At 35.8% G+C, this 19,878-nt stretch overlaps 1 protein-coding gene across 1 annotated transcript in view; it reads left to right on the top strand.

Moving 5' to 3' along the window:
• Nucleotides 1-1,539: 1,539 nt before the first annotated feature.
• Nucleotides 1,540-19,878, top strand: part of LOC150077902 (uncharacterized) — a 75,659-nt gene continuing 57,320 nt past the window's right edge. The window contains exons 1-3 of the mRNA XM_090384400.1: nucleotides 1,540-1,716; nucleotides 3,173-3,607; nucleotides 15,143-15,457. Of these exons, the coding sequence (XP_090240526.1) occupies nucleotides 1,540-1,716; nucleotides 3,173-3,607; nucleotides 15,143-15,457 (927 nt within the window). The remainder of the gene's footprint in view (nucleotides 1,717-3,172; nucleotides 3,608-15,142; nucleotides 15,458-19,878) is intronic.

Genomic DNA, 19,878 nt, shown 5'->3' with positions numbered 1-19,878 from the left:
CTAATTATAACCTTGGTCATGAGGACTTAGCTGTCCGTTGTTCAATGGACAAAGTACAGTCCGATGGATTGATATCAGTCTTGGTGGCAAATTTGTCAACTGAGCCTTTATATCTTCCAAAGGGGATGGGTATTGCTAGTTTGGAAAGGGTTGAAATTAATCCAGTTACTTTTGCAGGTAAGGAAGTAGAAGACAATAAGACATCTCCTGTGACTTTAAATGATTTTAATCTTGATCATTTGACTGGTGATCAGAAACGTAAACTATCAGACTTGTTGTATGAATATAGAGACATTTTTGCCAAGTGTCCAGCTCAGCTAGGAAATTCAAAGGTATATAAACATAGAATTAAATTGACGGACAGCATACCGGTTAAGCAGACAGCTTATAGAGTTCCTTTCTTGTTGAAAGATGAAGTTCGAAGGCAGGTGAATGAACTTTTGGAGGCAAACATCATTCAACCCAGCAACTCCCCATATTCAGCGCCAATTGTTTTGGTGCGCAAAAGGGACCAATCATATAGGCTGTGTATTGATTTTCGGAGATTGAATGCGAAAACGGTTTCAGATGCATATCCTGTCCCAGATTTAAATGAAATTCTCCAACTTTTAGGGAAAGCGCGCTACTTCTCTTCACTTGATTTGCGAAGTGGATTCCATCAAATTGAGGAGCACCCAGCTGATCGACACAAAACCGCCTTCACTACTGGAGAAGCCTTATTTGAGTTTTCTCGAATGCCACATGGATTAAAAAATGGATTTTCGTCATTCTTGAAAGCCTTATCATTAGTGCTTCATGGACTCGGTGAAGGATCGATTTTCGCTTACCTTGATCATATAATTATTGCATCGCCCAACCTGAATGAGCATCTCTTGAGGTTGCGAAAGGTTTTCCAGCGTCTGAGAGAATACGACCTTAAGCTAAAACCTAAGAAATGTGAGTTCCTGAAAGAACAGTTTAAATATGTTGGGCATTTAGTTAGTTCTGAAGGCATCCGTCCGGATCGAGAAAACTTAGTCGCCGTTCGAGACGCATGGCCCCCCCCGGTCCGTAAAACAAGTCCGATCATTTCTTGGAATGGCAGGTTTCTATAGGAAATTTATTCCCAATTATGCAGAGATAGCAAGACCTCTCACTTCGCTAACAAAAAAAGAAAAACCTTTTGTTTGGGACTGTTCCACGCAGCACGCTTTCGATCAACTGAAAACTGCCTTGACAACTGAACCTCTGTTGGTTTTTCCTGACTTTACAAAACCATTTCTCTTATCTACTGATGCCTCAGCGTACTGTGTAGGGGCCTGTCTCGAGCTTCAGATGGATGAAGATACAAGACAGCCAGTTGCCTATGCTTCTAGGCTATTAAAGGAGTCAGAATTGAATTATAGTACAACAGAGAAAGAAGCTTTGGCTATTGTTTTCGCAGTAACAAAGTTCAGACCTTTTTTAGTGTCCAATCATTTCACCCTGATAACAGATCACCAACCCTTGAGTTATTTGCTCAATCTGAAGAGTCCTTCCCCCCGCTTAGCGAGATGGAGTATGCTTTTACAAGAATACGACTTCCAAATTCAGTACCGTCCTGGTAAAGTACATTCAAATGCAGACTTTCTTTCAAGGCTAGTGTTAGAAGAGGATGAAAAGAAAAAAAGGCTAAGAAAGGCTAAAACAACTGAGTTAGTAGCTCCCATATCAGCTGATTTAACCATGGAGTCATTGGTGATGCCCCAGCAACAAACCAGAACTTTAATTAAAACCCTGCAAAGAGAAGATCCAATTTTGCAAAAGTTAATTGAACAATTGGAAGGAATACCCCAGGCATCAGCAAAAATCCCAGATTCCTTCTATTTATCGAAAGAGGGGATACTATATCACTACACTTTATCTGACCCTGGAGCGACAAGAGAAGAGCCAACAGAACAATTAGTGGTCCCCGTTGGCCTAAAGACAGAGGTATTGAAAGCATGCCACGACAACGGAGGCCATTGGTCTCTACAGAAGACATTAGAGAAGGTAAAAAGGAATTTTTTCTGGATTGGGATTTACAGCGACATTAAGAATTATATTGAGTCATGTCCATCGTGTTTGGAACGAAAAGGGTACAATCCGAAAGCTAAAGCAGCTCTGATGAGAGTTCCCAGTGAAAATTCACCTTGGGTGCGAGTATCATTAGATATCCTAGGACCACTTCCTATGTCCTTGAGAGGACACAAATATTTATTGTTAGCAGTGGATAATTTCACGCGTTATGTTGAAGCAGTTCCACTCAAAACTCAGAAGGCAGATGAAGTAGCCACCGCATTTATAAAGAATGTGATAGCGAGACATGGAATTCCTAAATACATACTCACAGATCAAGGTACAAATTTCATGTCCTCATTATTGCGACAAGTGTGTGAGAAGTTGAGCATTCATCAACTACATACATCTAGCTTCCATGCACAAGCAAACGGAAAAGTCGAACGTATAAATCGTACCTTAGCGAACATATTATCCCATGTCATAAATCAGACTCAGACTGACTGGGACGAAATGATTCCATTGGCTGTGGCTGTATATCATGCTGCAACTCACAGTTCTACTCAAGAAACACCCAACTTTTTAATCTATGGCAGAGATTTAGTGTTACCTTCAGATTTATGGCATGCAAAATTAAGGCCAAGTTACGCATCCTTAGAGAACTATTCAGAAGAAATGTGTGCACGACTCCGTAGAGCTTATGAAATGGTCTCTGAACATTTAGAAGAAGCAGTGCAGAAACAAGAACAGTAGAACAGCAGTGGCTGTGGATAAGAATATTCGAGTAGGAAGTCTTGTTTACCTTTTCACTCCTAAGGTGAAAGCCGGTACCACGAAGAAACTGGCTCGATTGAGTACAGGACCTTACAGAGTAATCAGTCAACCTTCATTGGTTAACTATGAAATACAGAATATAAATAAGCCAAAGGACAAGCAGATTGTACATGTTGATAGATTGACAAAGGTAGTAAATAGAAAAGTGTTTCCTGAACTTAGAGTAGAAGAGTCAGAAGAATCAGAAGATGGTGAAATACAAGATCAATCTGGTACAGAGACAGTGCCAAAAGTGCCAAAAGAAACATGGATCTTTGATGACCCCATAATAGAAGAATGTGATTTAATCCCACCCATAGACCCCCAACCTGTGTATTTGCAGCCAACCAGAACTGCACCTATTCCAGAACCTTTGACGACATCTTCAAATGAGAACCAAAATAGGCCGTCAGTGATAAAACAGTCTGAAGAGACAGTTGAATCTACCCATAAGCCAGCACAGACACATGACTATAATTTGCGCAGTCGTAGTCGTGTAACTCACACACCATATGTGGTAACCCTCACTCCACCGTCACAAAATGAAGTGAGAATTCACGAATCAGCTTCTGACAGTAGAGTAGGAACAGAACATGGAAGCTCCTCTCATGAAACAGAGATGCAGAGAGGCGAATCTTCTGATCAAAATACAGAAGAACATGGAAGTGCAGATCACGCTGATCAACCCAGTGGATTAGATAGGACTATTCAGTGGATGTTGGGAAGTCCACTTACCGCGAGGTTAAATACACCAAATGATGACAGAGGCCTTGATTTGGCAGGTCTTATAAGAGATGCGTGGAGAGATTAAAACTATAAAGAAGCAAAATTGAAATTTGTGAGAAAGAGAAAACAGTATGAGGAAAAGTTTGTTATTGTGTTTCCTCCATCTTTAAAGAAAAGAAGTCAGTTCTTGGAGAGGGAAAGTTATATAAGAATAATGATTCCAGTATCATGCTAAATTGATGCATAGTGGCATGAGATGAATATTGCATTCGGTTGAAGATGATTTGATTATAAGCTAAGAGATACATTAAATGAAGTTTCTGATTAATTAGAGTATCAGACCCATGAAGTCTTTACTTATAAAGGGAACAGAAAGGTTAGTTCTCATCAAACTCTATCATTGTGTTTATCAGCAGTTATGTTAGGGATGATGTAGTGAGCACAGAGAATTAAAGGAAAGAGAATCTGGATTTCAAATAAAAACAAGAGTTATTTTCAGGAGTTGTTTAAAAAAAAAAAAAAAGAGAGAAGGTAAAAGAAGATAAATACTAGAACTCTTATTCAAATTTGACCATTGAGGAAAATATTTTCTTATGGAATCTATATTATAGTCCTCTTCCACAAAACATGTTGCAATCATAGGCTATGTAGAGAGGAAGGTTACAGTGGATACTTGGGCCTTTTGGGTGCACCCCTGGTTTCCTTTTGTTTTCTCTCTCTCTCATTGCCTGACTAAAATTTCACTACAAGAGAAAAGATTCTGGAAAAAATATAAATATGTCTAGATGTATATTTAGGCTTTTCTTTTGAAGATCGGATGAAATAAGTGGACTGAGGACGGCTGGTTCCGCCCAGTTACTGCTTGTTTTGTCGTTCCTCCGAAGAGAAGAGTAGAGTGTAATAAATAGTAACACCTGTGTTTCTAGATGAAGATAAGAGAATCTTTCCTTGTACCATTTTGAAAAAGAATACTCAGCCTCATCCTGAGTTAAAGTTTTGATACCATATAAATCAGAGTTCTAGTTCCACAAATATTTTTTTTTTGGAAAGAAATTTATCCACCAATTGGAACTTTATCATGCATGACATTAGAAAGGTTAATGATATTGTATTAATGTAAAGAGAGTTTGAATAGTACTCATACTTGGTCAATATCAACTACAATGAAAAGGGAACTGAAAGCAAACTGTTGAAGTATCAATCTTGTGCTCTTGCCTTTGATAATCCAAATAGCTGATGATTAAAATAGTGCACTGATTGAGCAGATCAGAGCTCATTTTTTCAAGTTTAGAGATTGGTTACCAATTCCTTTTATGGGAATCTTGTTTATCTGTCATGAGTAACTTCTGTGCTTCTGTTTTGAAAATAGAGAGAAAAAATCCATTTATTGAAAAGAAATGAAAGGAAATAAGGAGGTGACAGTTTTGGAATGTGATCAAGTACAAGAAAAGTGAGTGGAAAGTGTATAGATGAAGGGTAAATGGCATGAGACCTCACCCCCTCTCCTACAAGTCAAAACAAATCTGAAAAGATGAATAAAGGTTGTGAACCTATCAGTTGAACAAATTGTCCAGAAAGAAAAAAAAGAAAGACAAAAAGAGAAAATGAGATCCACTTAACATTTTACTATCTTCTTGCTCAGTTGCTTAGAGGATATTTTTTTAGGAAGTCTCAGTTTTATGTGCATGATGGTTGTCCTTCCTCTGAAGGCATGCAAAAAGTTCTCCCATTCAGAACTGTAGTGAACATTTAGTCTTTCTCATGCTCTGACATGGTGTTCCAGTTAATAGTGAAGGACTATCTCCATGAAATCACTCAAGGAATATGATGCAGTCTTCACAGCTGACAAGTGTACTCAGTGGCCTTAAACTTTAAGGATTTGTGGACCCAAGAACTCTCTCTATGTCTGGAGAGTTAGTGAGATATTCTCCACAGATGATGGTTGCACCATCAGAGGGTGCTGAACAGTTAAAACTATACAATTGGTCAGTTGATATAACTGCCTAAATTTTTTACAGTTCAGTTTGTAGTCTTATAACTTTGCAAGAATAAGTTAGTACTTGCAGCCATATTTATTCAATGTATTCTTTGATTTTTTTGTTCTTCTTGCAAATAATATATAGAATGTGCAATTATATTTGAGGATTTATATTATATAATCATTTAGTGTTTGATGTTTGCTATGTTTTTCTTGTAAAAAAAAAAAAAATAAAAAAATAAATAAATAAGATAGCATAAGAAAAAAATGTTCACCTGTTAGAAGAATATTTTTTTTTGCTGTTTACTTGATATATTTTTAAATACATTCATTATAAAAGGATGTCATATGTATTGAATAGTTGTGTTGTCTCAGTTGTTAATTGTCATAATGAATAGTATATCTACTGTCATATTATACTAATTTTGTTAAAAAGAATAGATACAGATTCTTTGATTTTTTTTTTTTGTTGCATGTAATACTATTGTGTGGAGCAATGGTGATATAAAGGAAATGTTACCAAAGAATTCTTTGAGAAGAAGTTCCAGTATTTTTCCCTGACCAACAATGAACAATCCTATCAGTATTCCAGTGCTTCAAATGTCCAGTTCAGACGTTTGTGTAGAGAACATTCAGTGCAACATACTACAACAATTTGTGTTAATACAAAAATAAACATTGCTACAATATAGACATTGCACATATGATAAACATCTCTTAACTCTTGTGAAAATAGACTTTCTAGTATGTGATGTTTGTATAAGGTCTGTGGAGACCAAGTTTTTAGATCAACCAAGATAGGATTGTTGGATGTGAAAATTTACATAAAATTAGCATTATTTGTTATTAGCAGACTCAGAAGATTTTAAAAAAAAATTGTTGTTAGACACATTATTTCTTTTTTGGGGTACCATTTATCATATTGGAGAACAATCCGAATTCTGTAAGAGGAAAGATGTCTGTCACTTCATTTTTTTTTTACACCGGTAGAATTCATGTTACACTTTTTTTTTAAAAAAAAAAAAAAAAAAGAGAAACTTGAGAAATTTTGAGCTTGTGAAATTCTCGGCGCTCAGAATTTCTTATCCGTAGGGGGAAGGTGTGTGAAAAATATTTTCATTTTCAGCCCTTTCACTTATTTTCAAGAGGTATTTGGCCTAATAATGCCTGATATATTTTTCACGGCCTATACAACTAAATTATATAACGATAGCATCACTTCAGCTAAGCTTTTACTTTCGCTTTCAAATCACCCCAGGGATGCGGTCGCCATAAGGGGACACCACAGTGATGTCACCCGTTCTCCTGAGCGGACAAGAGCGTTGATCGAACGCAAAGGTCCGAAGAACGGTGAATTGTTATATGAGTAGAAATTACCAGAACAAGACACAGCAGGTCTTGCATAACAAGACCTTTATAAAGATATTAATTGTCACTACGACTCCGTGCATGGTACAGTATCCATTTAATTCTTCCCCCCCACATAGTTGACTCGTGAGAATAAGACAATTCTTAGGGAGCACAGTTGAGGGGATGCGGAGGTATATATTGGAAAAGGGGAGACGGACACACACAGTTAAGTTCATGAGTAAAACATGACAAGAAGAGCAGTGAAAGTCTTTGGCCGATTTTTGTCGTTGTGTAAAGAAGATGTAAATTAATAATTACGAGGGAAAAGATGAGAAAAGAACTATATTGATGTCTGGAACAGATTCTCCCCCCCCCCCCCGAGGCGTTGCAGAATATTTTCGGGTAAGACAACCCTTATTGTTTAATAACAAACTGTATTAAATCACCCAAAAGCCAACCTATTACCTGCATACGTTTTAATGCATTTATAAGACACCTTTCCTCACATAAATATACCCCGACAACTGTATTATTTTCTTAGTATTCAACTTTAATGATAATGCGACTTATTAATTTAATTGTCAATTACTAATTACACTATTAAGATAATATAATTACCTGTTTCATATTTTGAACAGTGGTATGCTCTGACAAACACTAATTATTTTGTACTTGCTAAGGAATTAGTGGAAAAACCATATGAAGAATATTACAACATTGTAATATAGCTAACAGCAAGATAATGCTTGCATTCAATTAATTTGTCTAACAATTAAATACCAATTAATCTAACTTATTTACCAGTTATATTGTACTCATTTGTATACATATATGTTAAATAAACTTATTTTGTTTGTTATTATTTTGCGTTCTGATCATTCTTTCTAAATTACATACAATTCACTGAACAATAATTATTTTTAAGAATCATTTATGGCGGCATTTCGAACCAGCCCTTAGCTAAGAGTTGTTTCGGGATGAAAAACACAACGCAATTCTGTCGCTGCGAGTACGCTCACTGTGACATGTTGAGTGAGACTTGAGGGCGCAGGATTTTGTCCTAATTTGAACCACTAGATAGATCATTCGAAACCCAGGCTTTTCTGGAATTCACATGATATTGTGCTGACTTGCTATAGCGAGGATTCACGAGTATATTGATAGGCAAGAGCATAATATGACGGAAAAGCCTGTGGAACACAATATCATCAGTTGATCCCACTGTATAGAATTTAAATACTGTCTCAGTCCATTGTAGTCGCCTTTACGAAAGCAATACCCCTTCCCTTTACCCCTAATGGTAGTTACCTCTTTGAGTAAGTCCCACTTCAGCACACTGTGATCACTGCCACCAAGTGGTTCATTTATCTGCAGATTCTTAATGCAGGAAGAATCACTACTGATAATCAAATCAAGAGTATTACTCCCTCTAGTTGCCTCCCGAACATGCTGATGTAGAAAACAATCATCCAATAAATCCACAAAAGCCTTGCTACTGTGTGAGTGACCAGCCCCCAAATTCCAGTCAATATCTGGGAAATTAAAATCCCCCATTATAAGGCTCTCTGATTTACTGGCCCTCTCTATTTCCCTGTACAGTTTCTTATTATACTCATCAGAGTCATTAGGCCTATAGCACACTCCTACTCTCAATTTTGATCTCCCAATGCTTATGTCACACCAAACTGACTCGACACTGCACTGTCCAGCGATGTCGACTGGCTTCACTTCCTTGGATTTTATGTGTTTTTTAACTAATAGCATAACCCCTCCTCCCTTCCTATCCTGTCTATCCTTTCTGTAGACATTGTACTCCCCAAATTCCAGTTCTGCATTTCTTATATCTGTGTGACACCACGTCTCTGAAATCCCCACAATATCTGCCTTTGATGTTTTGAGCAACACCTCAAATTCATCAAATTTATTTACTAAACTCCTAGCATTGGTGTACACACAAGTATACATGCACCTGTTCTTTTTCTTAGCTACCCTAACACAACCCATGTGTTTACTTGTACCCCAATGATTCCCAGCAGTCTCTGAAATATCCTGCATCTTATTTTCCAGGCTGCGGCTCATTCCAATAGAAGCAGTGCAAGAATCACTTTCACCTCTGCCAGTGGCTACTGTTAATCTATTAGTCCTTGTATCCTCCCAATCTAGCAGTTTTCCGACCCACCTAACATTGCCTCGATAGCATCAGCAAACCTTCTTGCACCCTTTCTATTTAAGTGTATCCCATCCCTGTAGAAGCAGTCTCTCCTGTTAACAAGTACAGACCAGGCTGAAAAAAATTCTACCCCTTGAGCCCTGCACAATCTTTCCAGGGCCGAATTGATTGACAGGATAAAATGATACAATGGATGATACAATGGAAAAAAATGGTCAAACATTAACAAGTATCGCGCCGAATTCAGATTGTTAATAATAATATAGTAGCAATATGTTATTAGTCATTCCCGAGTTACGCAAAACTCGACTTACGTAAGACGTCCTGGAACGTATCTCTTATGTATGTCGGGGACTTCTGTATTTTTGGATTAACCGGAAAATCGATTATTTGGGATTTTTTTTTTTTTTTTTTACCATCGATCCCGAAAAATCGAGTCTACTGTATAACTACAATATAATTTGTTTAATCATTAATAAATTACTAATTTAATTTATATATTAATAATTATTATTCAGTTCTGTCTCCAGAAATACAGAACATCTTTATTTCTATATTCTTTAAATGGAGACCATTTTGTTCCAGAATTGAATTGAAGGAATAATATAGCTAATGTAAAATTGATGACATTTTGTCCTGATTTTTAATCCAGCTTTAAGAAATAAACGAATTTATCGGACTAACAAAGGCATAGTAGCTGTTATGTCTTTGAGAAGTGCCAGTACTATGTGTATAGGCCTATGCTGAATATGCACTACCTTCTCTCAGTTACTTGTGGTTATCTCAGTTAATTGTTTTCATCTGCATTTCGATATGGCATTAAGGGCAAGTTGATACAATGGATAAAATGATGGTTGGGTGGGAGAAGACAGAGAGTGGTAATCAATGGACTTCTTGAACTAATGTTATTAGTGGAGTCCCCAGGGTTCGGTGTTGGGCTTAGTTTTGATTTCTGTATTTATCAGAAATCAGAAAATGGTGAAGATATATCAGGGTTAATGTCTGCGTTTGCAGACGATACGAAGGTTGTCAGGGTTGTCAGTAATGATAGTATACTACTGCAACAGGATCTAGAAAAGTTGAGCAGATGGGCGGAGAGGTTGCAGCTGAAGTTTAACATTGACAAATGAAAAGTTCTGCATATGGGTAGCAGTAACCTCAGAGTAACATATCAACTGTGTGGTACTACACTCATGGTAGTAGAGAAGGAAAAGGACCTAGGGGTAATTGTGCAGTCAGATATGAAGTTTTTTGAGCAGTGCAGACAGGCTGCAATAGTAGTGTCATGTAGTGCCTTGTAGTGTCAAGAGTAGTGTCTTGTAAATGATATACAGAAATTCTGCTAGAAGGGATAAGGAAGTGATTGTCTCCTTGTATAAGCCAATGGCCTTGTATAAATAAGACCACACATTGAGTACTGCATACAGGTCTGAAAGCCTCATTTTTGGAAGGATGTAGAGCTGCTCGAATGAGTACAGAGAAGGGCAAAGATATTGGTGAGTGGAACAAAGGGTTGCAGTTACCAAAAAGACTTAAGTTTGGTCTTATGTCTTATGTCTGGAGACTAGGCACCTGTGAGGTGATCTAATTGAGGTGTATAAGGCCTTGAATGGTTTGAGCAAGCTCAGATTGCTCACCTGAGGGAACATAAATTCAAATTGAGGAAGAACAATTGTAGAACAGATGTGCGGAATTTGCCTTTAGCCAACGGATGGTTGATAGTTGGAATAAACTTCCATCTGTCTTAGTGGAGGTCGAAAACTTAAATAAGTTCAAGGCAGAACTAGACAAGCATTTGGAGTGAATGAATATGTGAAAGGTAGGTTTTTTTTTTGGCTGATGTTATTTAAGCTTGCTTTCTTGCGTCATATACCTCTACTAATGCTAGTGCTAATATTAATCTGAAAGTGGCTATTTCAGTTAATTATTTTCCGTAGAATTTTTAAATTAGTAATGGAATGGTCAGACATGGAGGAGAGTTGTACACGTATTTCATATGACCATAGATTTAGCCCTCGTGACTAGTTCGTATGGTGATGTTCTTATATTCTCTATCTTGTAAATTCCTTTGACCCTGTGTGGCCATCCGAGAATATAAACAGAAATTTAAATTGAAACGCAATCATGGTAATGGAATGACTTTCATAAATTACTAGCTCTTTCTTTCGACGACAGATGTATCAGCAAACGATCCTGTGCCTGCCATCATGGCCTTTTTTTTTCGATTCAAGGTGGCGATGGAATTATGATTGGAACAGAGCCAAGTTTGGTGTTACCTTCAGGTTGTACCACGAAAATAAAAATCTTTTACTGTTAGAAAAATTGTCCGCGCTTGTAACACAGTGGTATCGTCACTGTTCTCCCCACATCGGGTGGAAAAAGCCCCGGTTCGAATCTCGTCGATGACACGAGGAACCTTAATGGGCTTTTTTGATTCCGTGGCTTAGTTAGTGGTCTCAAGCGTAGATCGCCAGGGTTTTTCCCCAGAAACTCGGTTTGTCATTCAGCAAACCTGGAAAGTCGACCAGAGAACACAGGCAATTTACAGACACAAAAAAAGTTTATGTAATGAATTACGGGGGACCCCTAATATAATAATTTTTTTTGTTAGAAAAGTTATTTACTCCAGGAACTATACTTTGTGATGCCTAAACAACGATTTATGCGACTTTGAGCACGACGTTATTGTGCGAGCCAGACGAATCTCAGCATACTTAGGGTATACTCATGATTTTTTTCAACCACAATGCTGACCATTGCAATTGCTCTTTCTGAGCATGGTTGATTTTTAAATATATCAACACAATGTGCTGCTATCGCAAACTTTTTAAGTGTAGTTGCATTAACTGTTTCGCGGTAGTGCGATTAATAATTTTGGGCTTCTTCCTTATGCTAAATGTGTAACTGTTTTTTTTTTTTTTTGGCTGATTATAACCGTAAGGTGTCGCTACATTATTTTGTTTATAGCCTCTGAAAATGTGAGTTTGTGTTTTTATTTTATGCAGTTTTATCTGAATGTTTGTTGAGGTTAATATTAGCTTTTTAGTAACTACATTACAATTCAGTATACTGAAACATGAGGGATGAATTATTGTTTTTAAACGACAGCGGAATAAAATTGCCCAAAACAATGTTATTCCACTCTCAGTACAGTATAAATAAGGAAATTATGCATAACCACTTCTGATGTCAGATATATCAAAAACTTTATGAAAACTCAAATGCTCAGATACGATCGGAAAAATAAATACAAAGAAAATACTGTTCATTTAAAAACATGCGTAATCACATAAATTGCAGCATATGGAGACCTGCGAGCTGATCCGATTGTGGTATAAGGCCTTGAATGAGTTGAATAGGCTGAATTATAAACGGATTCTTCCGCTTGCTCAGATTACAAACGTGAGGGGACATAAATTCAAATTGAGGAAACAGTTGAAGAATAGATGTGTGGAAATTTGCCTTTAGCCACCGGGTAGTTTATTGCTGGAACCAACTTCCATCTGTCGTTGTGGAAGTTGATAGCTTAAATAAATTCAAGGAGGAACTGGACAAACTTTTAGAGGGAATGGGTGTGTGAAATTGGTTTTTTTTTGGTTGATGCTACATAAGCTTATACTCTTGCTTTCTTGCATAACATGCCTCTACTACTATATGAGCTTAAACTTGTGTTAGTGGTATTACTATGAAGAATGTTCTGTTTGTTTAGGTTGAATTTTTGTTGTATCGTTTTACATAAAAATCGGAATCACAAAACTTTTTGTAAACCACATAATTAGGTGTCTGTGTGGGGCACTGTAAGGTCAGTGTCAGCCAAAATGTTGGCCCTGGATGTTATAATAGCCTTCCATGATTATAATATGATTTTATTTATTAACCAGTACAATGCTGGTAGACCAAGTGCAAACTTCTGAGAGAAACTAGCAACAAAACATAGGCAAAAAAAAGGAAATGATTATATTTTTATGTAGACACATTATTATTATTATTAGCCATATGGTGCAAGGAAGCCTGAGGCTTATTCTGCACCAGCCAAAAAAAAAAATTCCCGAGTTACCCTGAGAGAGAGAAGTAGGAAGGAATCACCAAGAAAGAGAATGATGATATCCAGCTCACGACCCTAGATGTGCCAAGCCCATACTCACTAGATGTGAGCCCCTGGGGTGATATAAACAGAATACATTTGTATTCATATATTAATTTAATTCTAGATCAGTTTTTCTCCCAAGATGAGTACACGTGCTTACACGGTGAAAAGGCTGCTTTTTGTTTTTATATAAAAAATAATTTTTAACTTCTTTTCATATGGTCTCTTATTAATTATAAATGAGAGTAGGCCTAATGACAGTGATGAGTATAACAAACAGCTGTACAGAGAAATAGAGTGAGCCAATAAATCAGAATGTCTTACAATGGGAGATTTTAACTTTCCAGATATTGATTTGAATTGATGGTTTGGTCACTCACATGCTAGCAAGACTTTTGGGATTTATTTGCATCATTTCCACTACTACTACTACTAATTTAATCCTAGGTCAGTTGCACACTTAAGTAGAGTACAAGTGCTGATATGGTGTTAAAATCTGCTTTTCATTTTTATTATAAAAATTATTTTTAACTTTTTTGATAATGATCTCTTATTAATTATTATATACATAATTTACCTAATTTCTCTTTTGAAATTTCTTGTGCTGTATGGAAAATATGGAGCAACATGGAAAATATGACAAAATGGCATGCTTGTCACATACATGCTCGTGTTCTATTACAAAGGCATATGCATGACAGTACTAATATGATGAACCAGAACAGCATTACTGCCCATTGAAAGCCCTGGTTCTATAGTTTTTTACTCACCTCCTCTTATAAACCCTTCTCTCGATTTTATGTTTATCATAAAATTGAGAGAAGAGATGAGAAATGACCACATGCCTCCGTAGCCGAGTGGTCAGGACCAGGAGTGCAGTAGCACACGCTCTTTGAGTAGACCAGGTTTCAAGCCCCTGACTGCTGAATACGGTCGATCTGCCAACCCGCACTGGACCAGCGTGGCAGATTATGGTCCATTTCCCTCAGCATGAATTGTTGAGGAGGCTTCCATCCTGCAGTGGGTTGATAATGGCTGCACTTTACTTTTACTTTTTTTTTCTCATCTTTCCACAATTATGGGAAATGACCACATGTATTATTTATATATTTTGAAGAACTGCTTTAAAAAGCAATTTTTAAAAAAATATAAATAATTATATATACAAAGAGAAAAATTATAAATGTTGGTGCAAGTATATTACCTGTAATTCTTCCCAAGGATTACAGAAGAATTACTCCTTATCTAGCAACCATAATTCCTCCCCTACATCTACCCTTCAGGGTACTTCCCCCTAATTCCAAAAAAAGGTAATCACTCACATGGTGTTTATCAGAAACTGTGTCTCTGTGTCTGATTGGCTATGTCAGAAACTGTCACCAAACAGTAAGCCTCTCATAACTTTAGTTACAAGAGGCTTACTGTTTGTACATTGAATCAAAAACAGAAAATTCTGCTATATTTAATTAATGAAAGTCTGTTTGGCTAAAATTTGGATTAGGGTACCACCGTAGTGTCCGACGAACAATCGAAGCGAAGGACATGATTGTTCCTCCCATCTTTGTATCACATAACAAGTTACAGGGAAAGAATAAATGAAAATTTATTTTGTTTTTGAAACTGAAGGATAGCCAGAGCAAGACTCATCTTCAACAGACAAGGTGGGGCCACATATACATGTGGCTCCACCAATAGTTGCAATTAAATTTCACAAAGAAAAGAATAGTAAATGACACCTGTTCACAACAGTTACACATATCAGTTGCAGATATCATTGATATTTTCTCTATTTATATAGAAAAATGGGGAAAGCTTGATAGTTTGAGTTATATAGAGATTTTAAAAATGTTATAAAAATTTTAAGGTTGGTTAAATCATTATTTTCATTTTGTTAAATATGTATCAGTAATATATTTATATGGTTTTATTTATAAATATTTTGTTTTTTCTGTACTTTATTATTAAACTTTTAGCTAAAATATAAAAATTTTGATTTGTGTAGGCTCTTCAGAAAAATATTTGTTTCATTCATAAATGGACAGAATTCATCTTTGTAATAGTGTGTGTGGAAATGAGCACAATGATTAGTGAGTACAGATGTCCTAAATGTCATCAGCCGTGTTCGTCATTTGCAAGCTTGTGCTATCACGTCCAGAATGACCATGGACTTTGGTATTTAAAGAAAGCTCACTCCTTATCAGAACATCCCCAGCCATATCATTATCCTGTTTACCAACAAAGGGTTGATCCACTTGTTACTGAGCTAGCAACTGAACTACCATTTAGTACTCATAAAGAATATATTAAAAACAGTAATGTAAGTATGAAGTTAATTAAAATAAGTATATAAACAATTTGAAAATTTTCTATTATGAGGTGTGATCAAAATGTTTGGGGACTTCACCTTTTAAAATTGCAATGTTGTAGCAAGTTGTCATACCATGTTTGGTGATTCATCTATACATAGAATGCATGAACCATCCATTTATCTGCAGTCAGTCTTATTGTGTGTGGAATAGAAAGTGTTTTATGTGTTTTGTTGCATTTTAAAATGAGTGATTTTACCAAGCAGTGAATTTGCATCAAATTTTGTTTCCAGTTAGGGAAAAGTGCAACAGAAATCCACAAAGCTTTAAAAACAGCTTTCACAGAAGATGCTGTGCATTGTTTGAAGACTTTTCAGGAGTCTGCAAGATTTTAAGGGCCCCCACCTTGTGTGCTGAAGATGAGCCTTGCTCTGGCTATCCATCAATTTCAAAAACAATATAAATTTGCATTTATTCTTTATATAGCTGAGGTCAGACGATTTTACAAATTCATTATTTTTGCATACATAATGAATTATTAATGTCGGTCCAGTGCCACAGTTACAATGGGCCGTGCATTTTTTTGAAGCAGCATATGGCTCAAACCTGTAACCTCTACTTGTGTGGCCGCTCCGCTAACCACTGGATGGCAGCTGGCCAAGTGATGCAATCGCTCATGTTTGTGATATGATCAAAAATAATTGACATTTAAAGTGAAGTTGCTAGTGAAATTGGCATTTCTTACATACGTATCGATCAATTTATGTACAAGTTTGTGCAAAGGCACAAACTTATTTACAGCCTGAGGCTTAAGCTCTTAAAATGCTTTATATCAATCAATTTTAATGCAAGACTTCAAAATGCAAGGCATTTCAATCAAGTGTGTACCTTGCATCCTCATTGATGATCACGAAGAATGGAAAGTTCCGTCATGCCTTGCAACTTGCTGCTGCTGACCACACTTTATTTCTTCCATCATTACAGGTGATGAAATGTGGGCATATGGCCGTGACTCTCAAACAAAGCCTCCATCTTCTCCCAAGCCCAAAAAATCTGCAAGACAATCTTGATTAAATGTGAAGATCATATTTATCATATTTTTTGATTCACAGGGAATTATGAATTCTCTGTGAGTTCATTATGGATTTGTTGAATAGGGTGAAACAGTGAACCTGGAATACTAAAAAACAGTTCTGTCGTGATTGTATGATGCTGTCCACAGAAAATGACTAGAAAAGTGGGCTTCAGGGAATTGGGGTTTACATCATCATGATGCACTTAACACTTTCCATTGAAGAATTTCTTGTGAAAACACTCATTGTGGCTTTTGTCTACCACATTCACTAAATTTAGCTCCCTGTTTTATTTATTTTTGTCCTCCCCCAAACTTAATGCCTCCCTTTGAAAGGTCACAGATTTGTATTGACTGAGGAAATTATTCAGAACTTGATTCATTAGCAATTCCAAAAAAGCCTGTCAGGAATGCTTCCAGAAGTTGCAGAAGCATTGGAATTATTGGGTGCAGTGTCGAGGAAACTACTTTGAAGAAGATCCATTCAAATAACCAGTTAGCTTCATCATTTCACAAATATTAGTTCAGTTCCCAAATGTAATTTCATCTTGTATATTATGATGTCTCTTATAATGTATCACCTTTTTAAATCTTTGGGTTTTGTTGTAGTTAGCTTTTCTTTTGGGTTACGAAAAAAGTGAATTAGTCATTAACATGTTTGATGCCCGAACACAAACTTGCATTCAAACAAACTGCAATTTTTGTGCCTCAATGCAGATATGCGTCCAATCAATTTCAGTCAGTAAATGAGTGCTGTAAAAGGAAAGGCACATGAAATGAACAACTGAATGATATTGGCACACTGATTTAACCATGGGCTATTTCATTACAGTTGGGATTTTGCTTAGCATCGATCACACTGTCTAGAGAGCACTATAAAAGCTGCACCCTTGGTACACAGTTTCGTGTGTTCTTTGCTTATGTTGAAATTATTTTATCTAGTTTAGTATTTTCCACAAGAAGAAAAAGTAAAATTTTTTTGAAGATTGTTTGCAAAATTTTAATTCTTTATTTTGTGAAAAACAAAACATAATCTTTATTGTGTTTACTAATAAAATTTTGATTTTGTGTACAAAGCATTTTCTCATAAAATGTTACACCCTAAAGGGTTGTTATAATGGATCCACAGCTATTCTGGGACATCAGGACTGAAAAGGAATGGGGATGAACAGTATGTTGAAGCTGATGAAATTGAATAAGCTCTTTATAATATGTCATCTGATACTGAAATAGAATTCTATTCAAGCGATGCAGATTCTGAATCTTGTTCAAATGCATCTGTTGATGTTAGAATGCTACAGACAACAGAGCAAAACTTTACTCTAAGTAATGCTGGCATTACTTAGAGTGATGTCTTTTCATAGATGAAATCCACTTACTAAAATGCACTGCCTACTTGCCAATGCCACAAGGCACATAGGGAGGACTCTCACAAATATAAAAGGCAGCGAGCGTTTTAAGTTACATTTCAACAGATATTGACATATAGTTACATAACAATATTTACATGTTATACTATCTCAGTGTTGTAGTTAGCACATTTACCTTACACTATTTTTCATTCATGTTACTTATTGGTTACCTTAATTTGGAATCATTTTAGTTTTATTTCTTTTCTATTTCTATTCTTTTGTTTCTACATTGAAAATGAATTCCAATGCAAATTCAGAATGTAATTTGTTTGGGTAGGACTGTCTAGTTAATTGGAGAAACCTTTTACAGTGCAACTTACTTAATTTGCAGTACATTACAATTTTTGCTTATAAATGTAGTTAAGTGTCCTGAATTATAAAAGCTTAGTTAAATCGCACATAATGCTACACCAGATTCATCCATTTTGATTATGAATACCAAAAAATTTGTTGTAAGGCAAGGTAAATTATAAAATTATTCCATTTGCACATTGTAATATAATCCTACGTGATTAATATAATCTCTGAATAGCTTGGATTTGATTGCTGTTCATTTTTATGTGTCTTGGTATCTTCCAAATCACTTTTTGTTTTTTCCACATCTACAAAATGTAATTATATTTCCTTATTATATTCTGTAACATTATTCATAATTTATCTAAATGTGAAAATTTTCTTTTTATACTCTTGGATAATCACATAGGGTCAAGGGAGTTTCAAGCTGGAGACCACAGGAATATGCAATGGCATCACATGGGTTTGAACATGATGTGCATAACTCTGCACATACATACTTTTATCTGACAAAGGCTTGCTAACATATATCTGGTAGTGGCTCCCAATATGTCAACAGCTGTAATGTTAAAGAAATAAAAAAAATTGATACTTGGGGCCACCAATACTGTTTTGTTATTATAGTGTAATAAAAAACCTAATCTACACAGATCAGGTCTTTAACCACTCAAATGACAAAATTGGAAAAATTCTTATGATTTTTGTTTGAAGGTAATAAAGCATTCAAACCTATGTTGGTATAATTACAGTGCAACCGTGATAAAATGCGCCTCTTCATACCACAGTTTCAGACATACCATAGATATTATCATGTCCCCCAAAATAAATTATGAAAAAAAAAGTAGTGTTCAAAAAAACTAACAATTTTATATTGGAAACTAGAAAAAGTGAATACTCTATATACTTGTATCTACTATATATCCTACTACCATATTTCCAAGAGGGGAAATTAGTTAAAAATTGGCTGTATATTCACTTCAGTATAGTCAGTATTCAGTTGCAAAGTAATTTTTGTAAACAACAGGACTCATCAGAGAATAATTACTGGAGACACCCAGTTTCTCTCCTCGACTAGATATGCAATAAAAGTATATCACTAATTGCAAACAGTTACCTCCGGAGGGGAATATGGCTACTGTTTATCAAGTACATTACATTAGTAGTCAGTGCAAAATAAACAACAGCACATGATATCCTTTCTTCGACTAAAAGTTACACTTAGGATTGCAAAAATGCTAAGGGCTAAACCAGTGGTTTTCAACTGGGGTGCCGCAACAACATTCCAGGGATGCCACGTAATTTGGGCTTAAGTTACTTAAACTTATTATTATTTTTTTAATTTATATGTTTATTTCATTATAAAAAGGTCTACAGTATCTTTTTAATTTTGTGGTGATCTATAATTGATGTTTACTTAGTACCTCTCTATAAAGAATAAAATTATATACTGTATATATATATAATTTGTATTATGAAATGTAATTTTTATAATTATATTATTGTAATAAATATCATATATCGGATCTAACAGGCAGAAAATTGAGTAGGGGTGATGCAAAATAAATTAAATTACTTAGGATTGCATTTATTAAAAAAAGGTTCAAAACCACTGGGCTAAATGTATATACAGAAATGTATATGAACTGACAAGTAA

The sequence above is a fragment of the Mastigoproctus giganteus genome, chromosome 11, assembly GCF_048544385.1.
Source record: "Mastigoproctus giganteus isolate SK-2022 chromosome 11, ASM4854438v1, whole genome shotgun sequence".
In the NCBI taxonomy this organism is placed as follows: Eukaryota; Metazoa; Arthropoda; class Arachnida; order Uropygi; family Thelyphonidae; genus Mastigoproctus; species Mastigoproctus giganteus.
The sequence above is the reverse complement of the archived record's forward strand: the minus strand, read 5'-3'. Positions and strand labels throughout refer to the sequence as shown.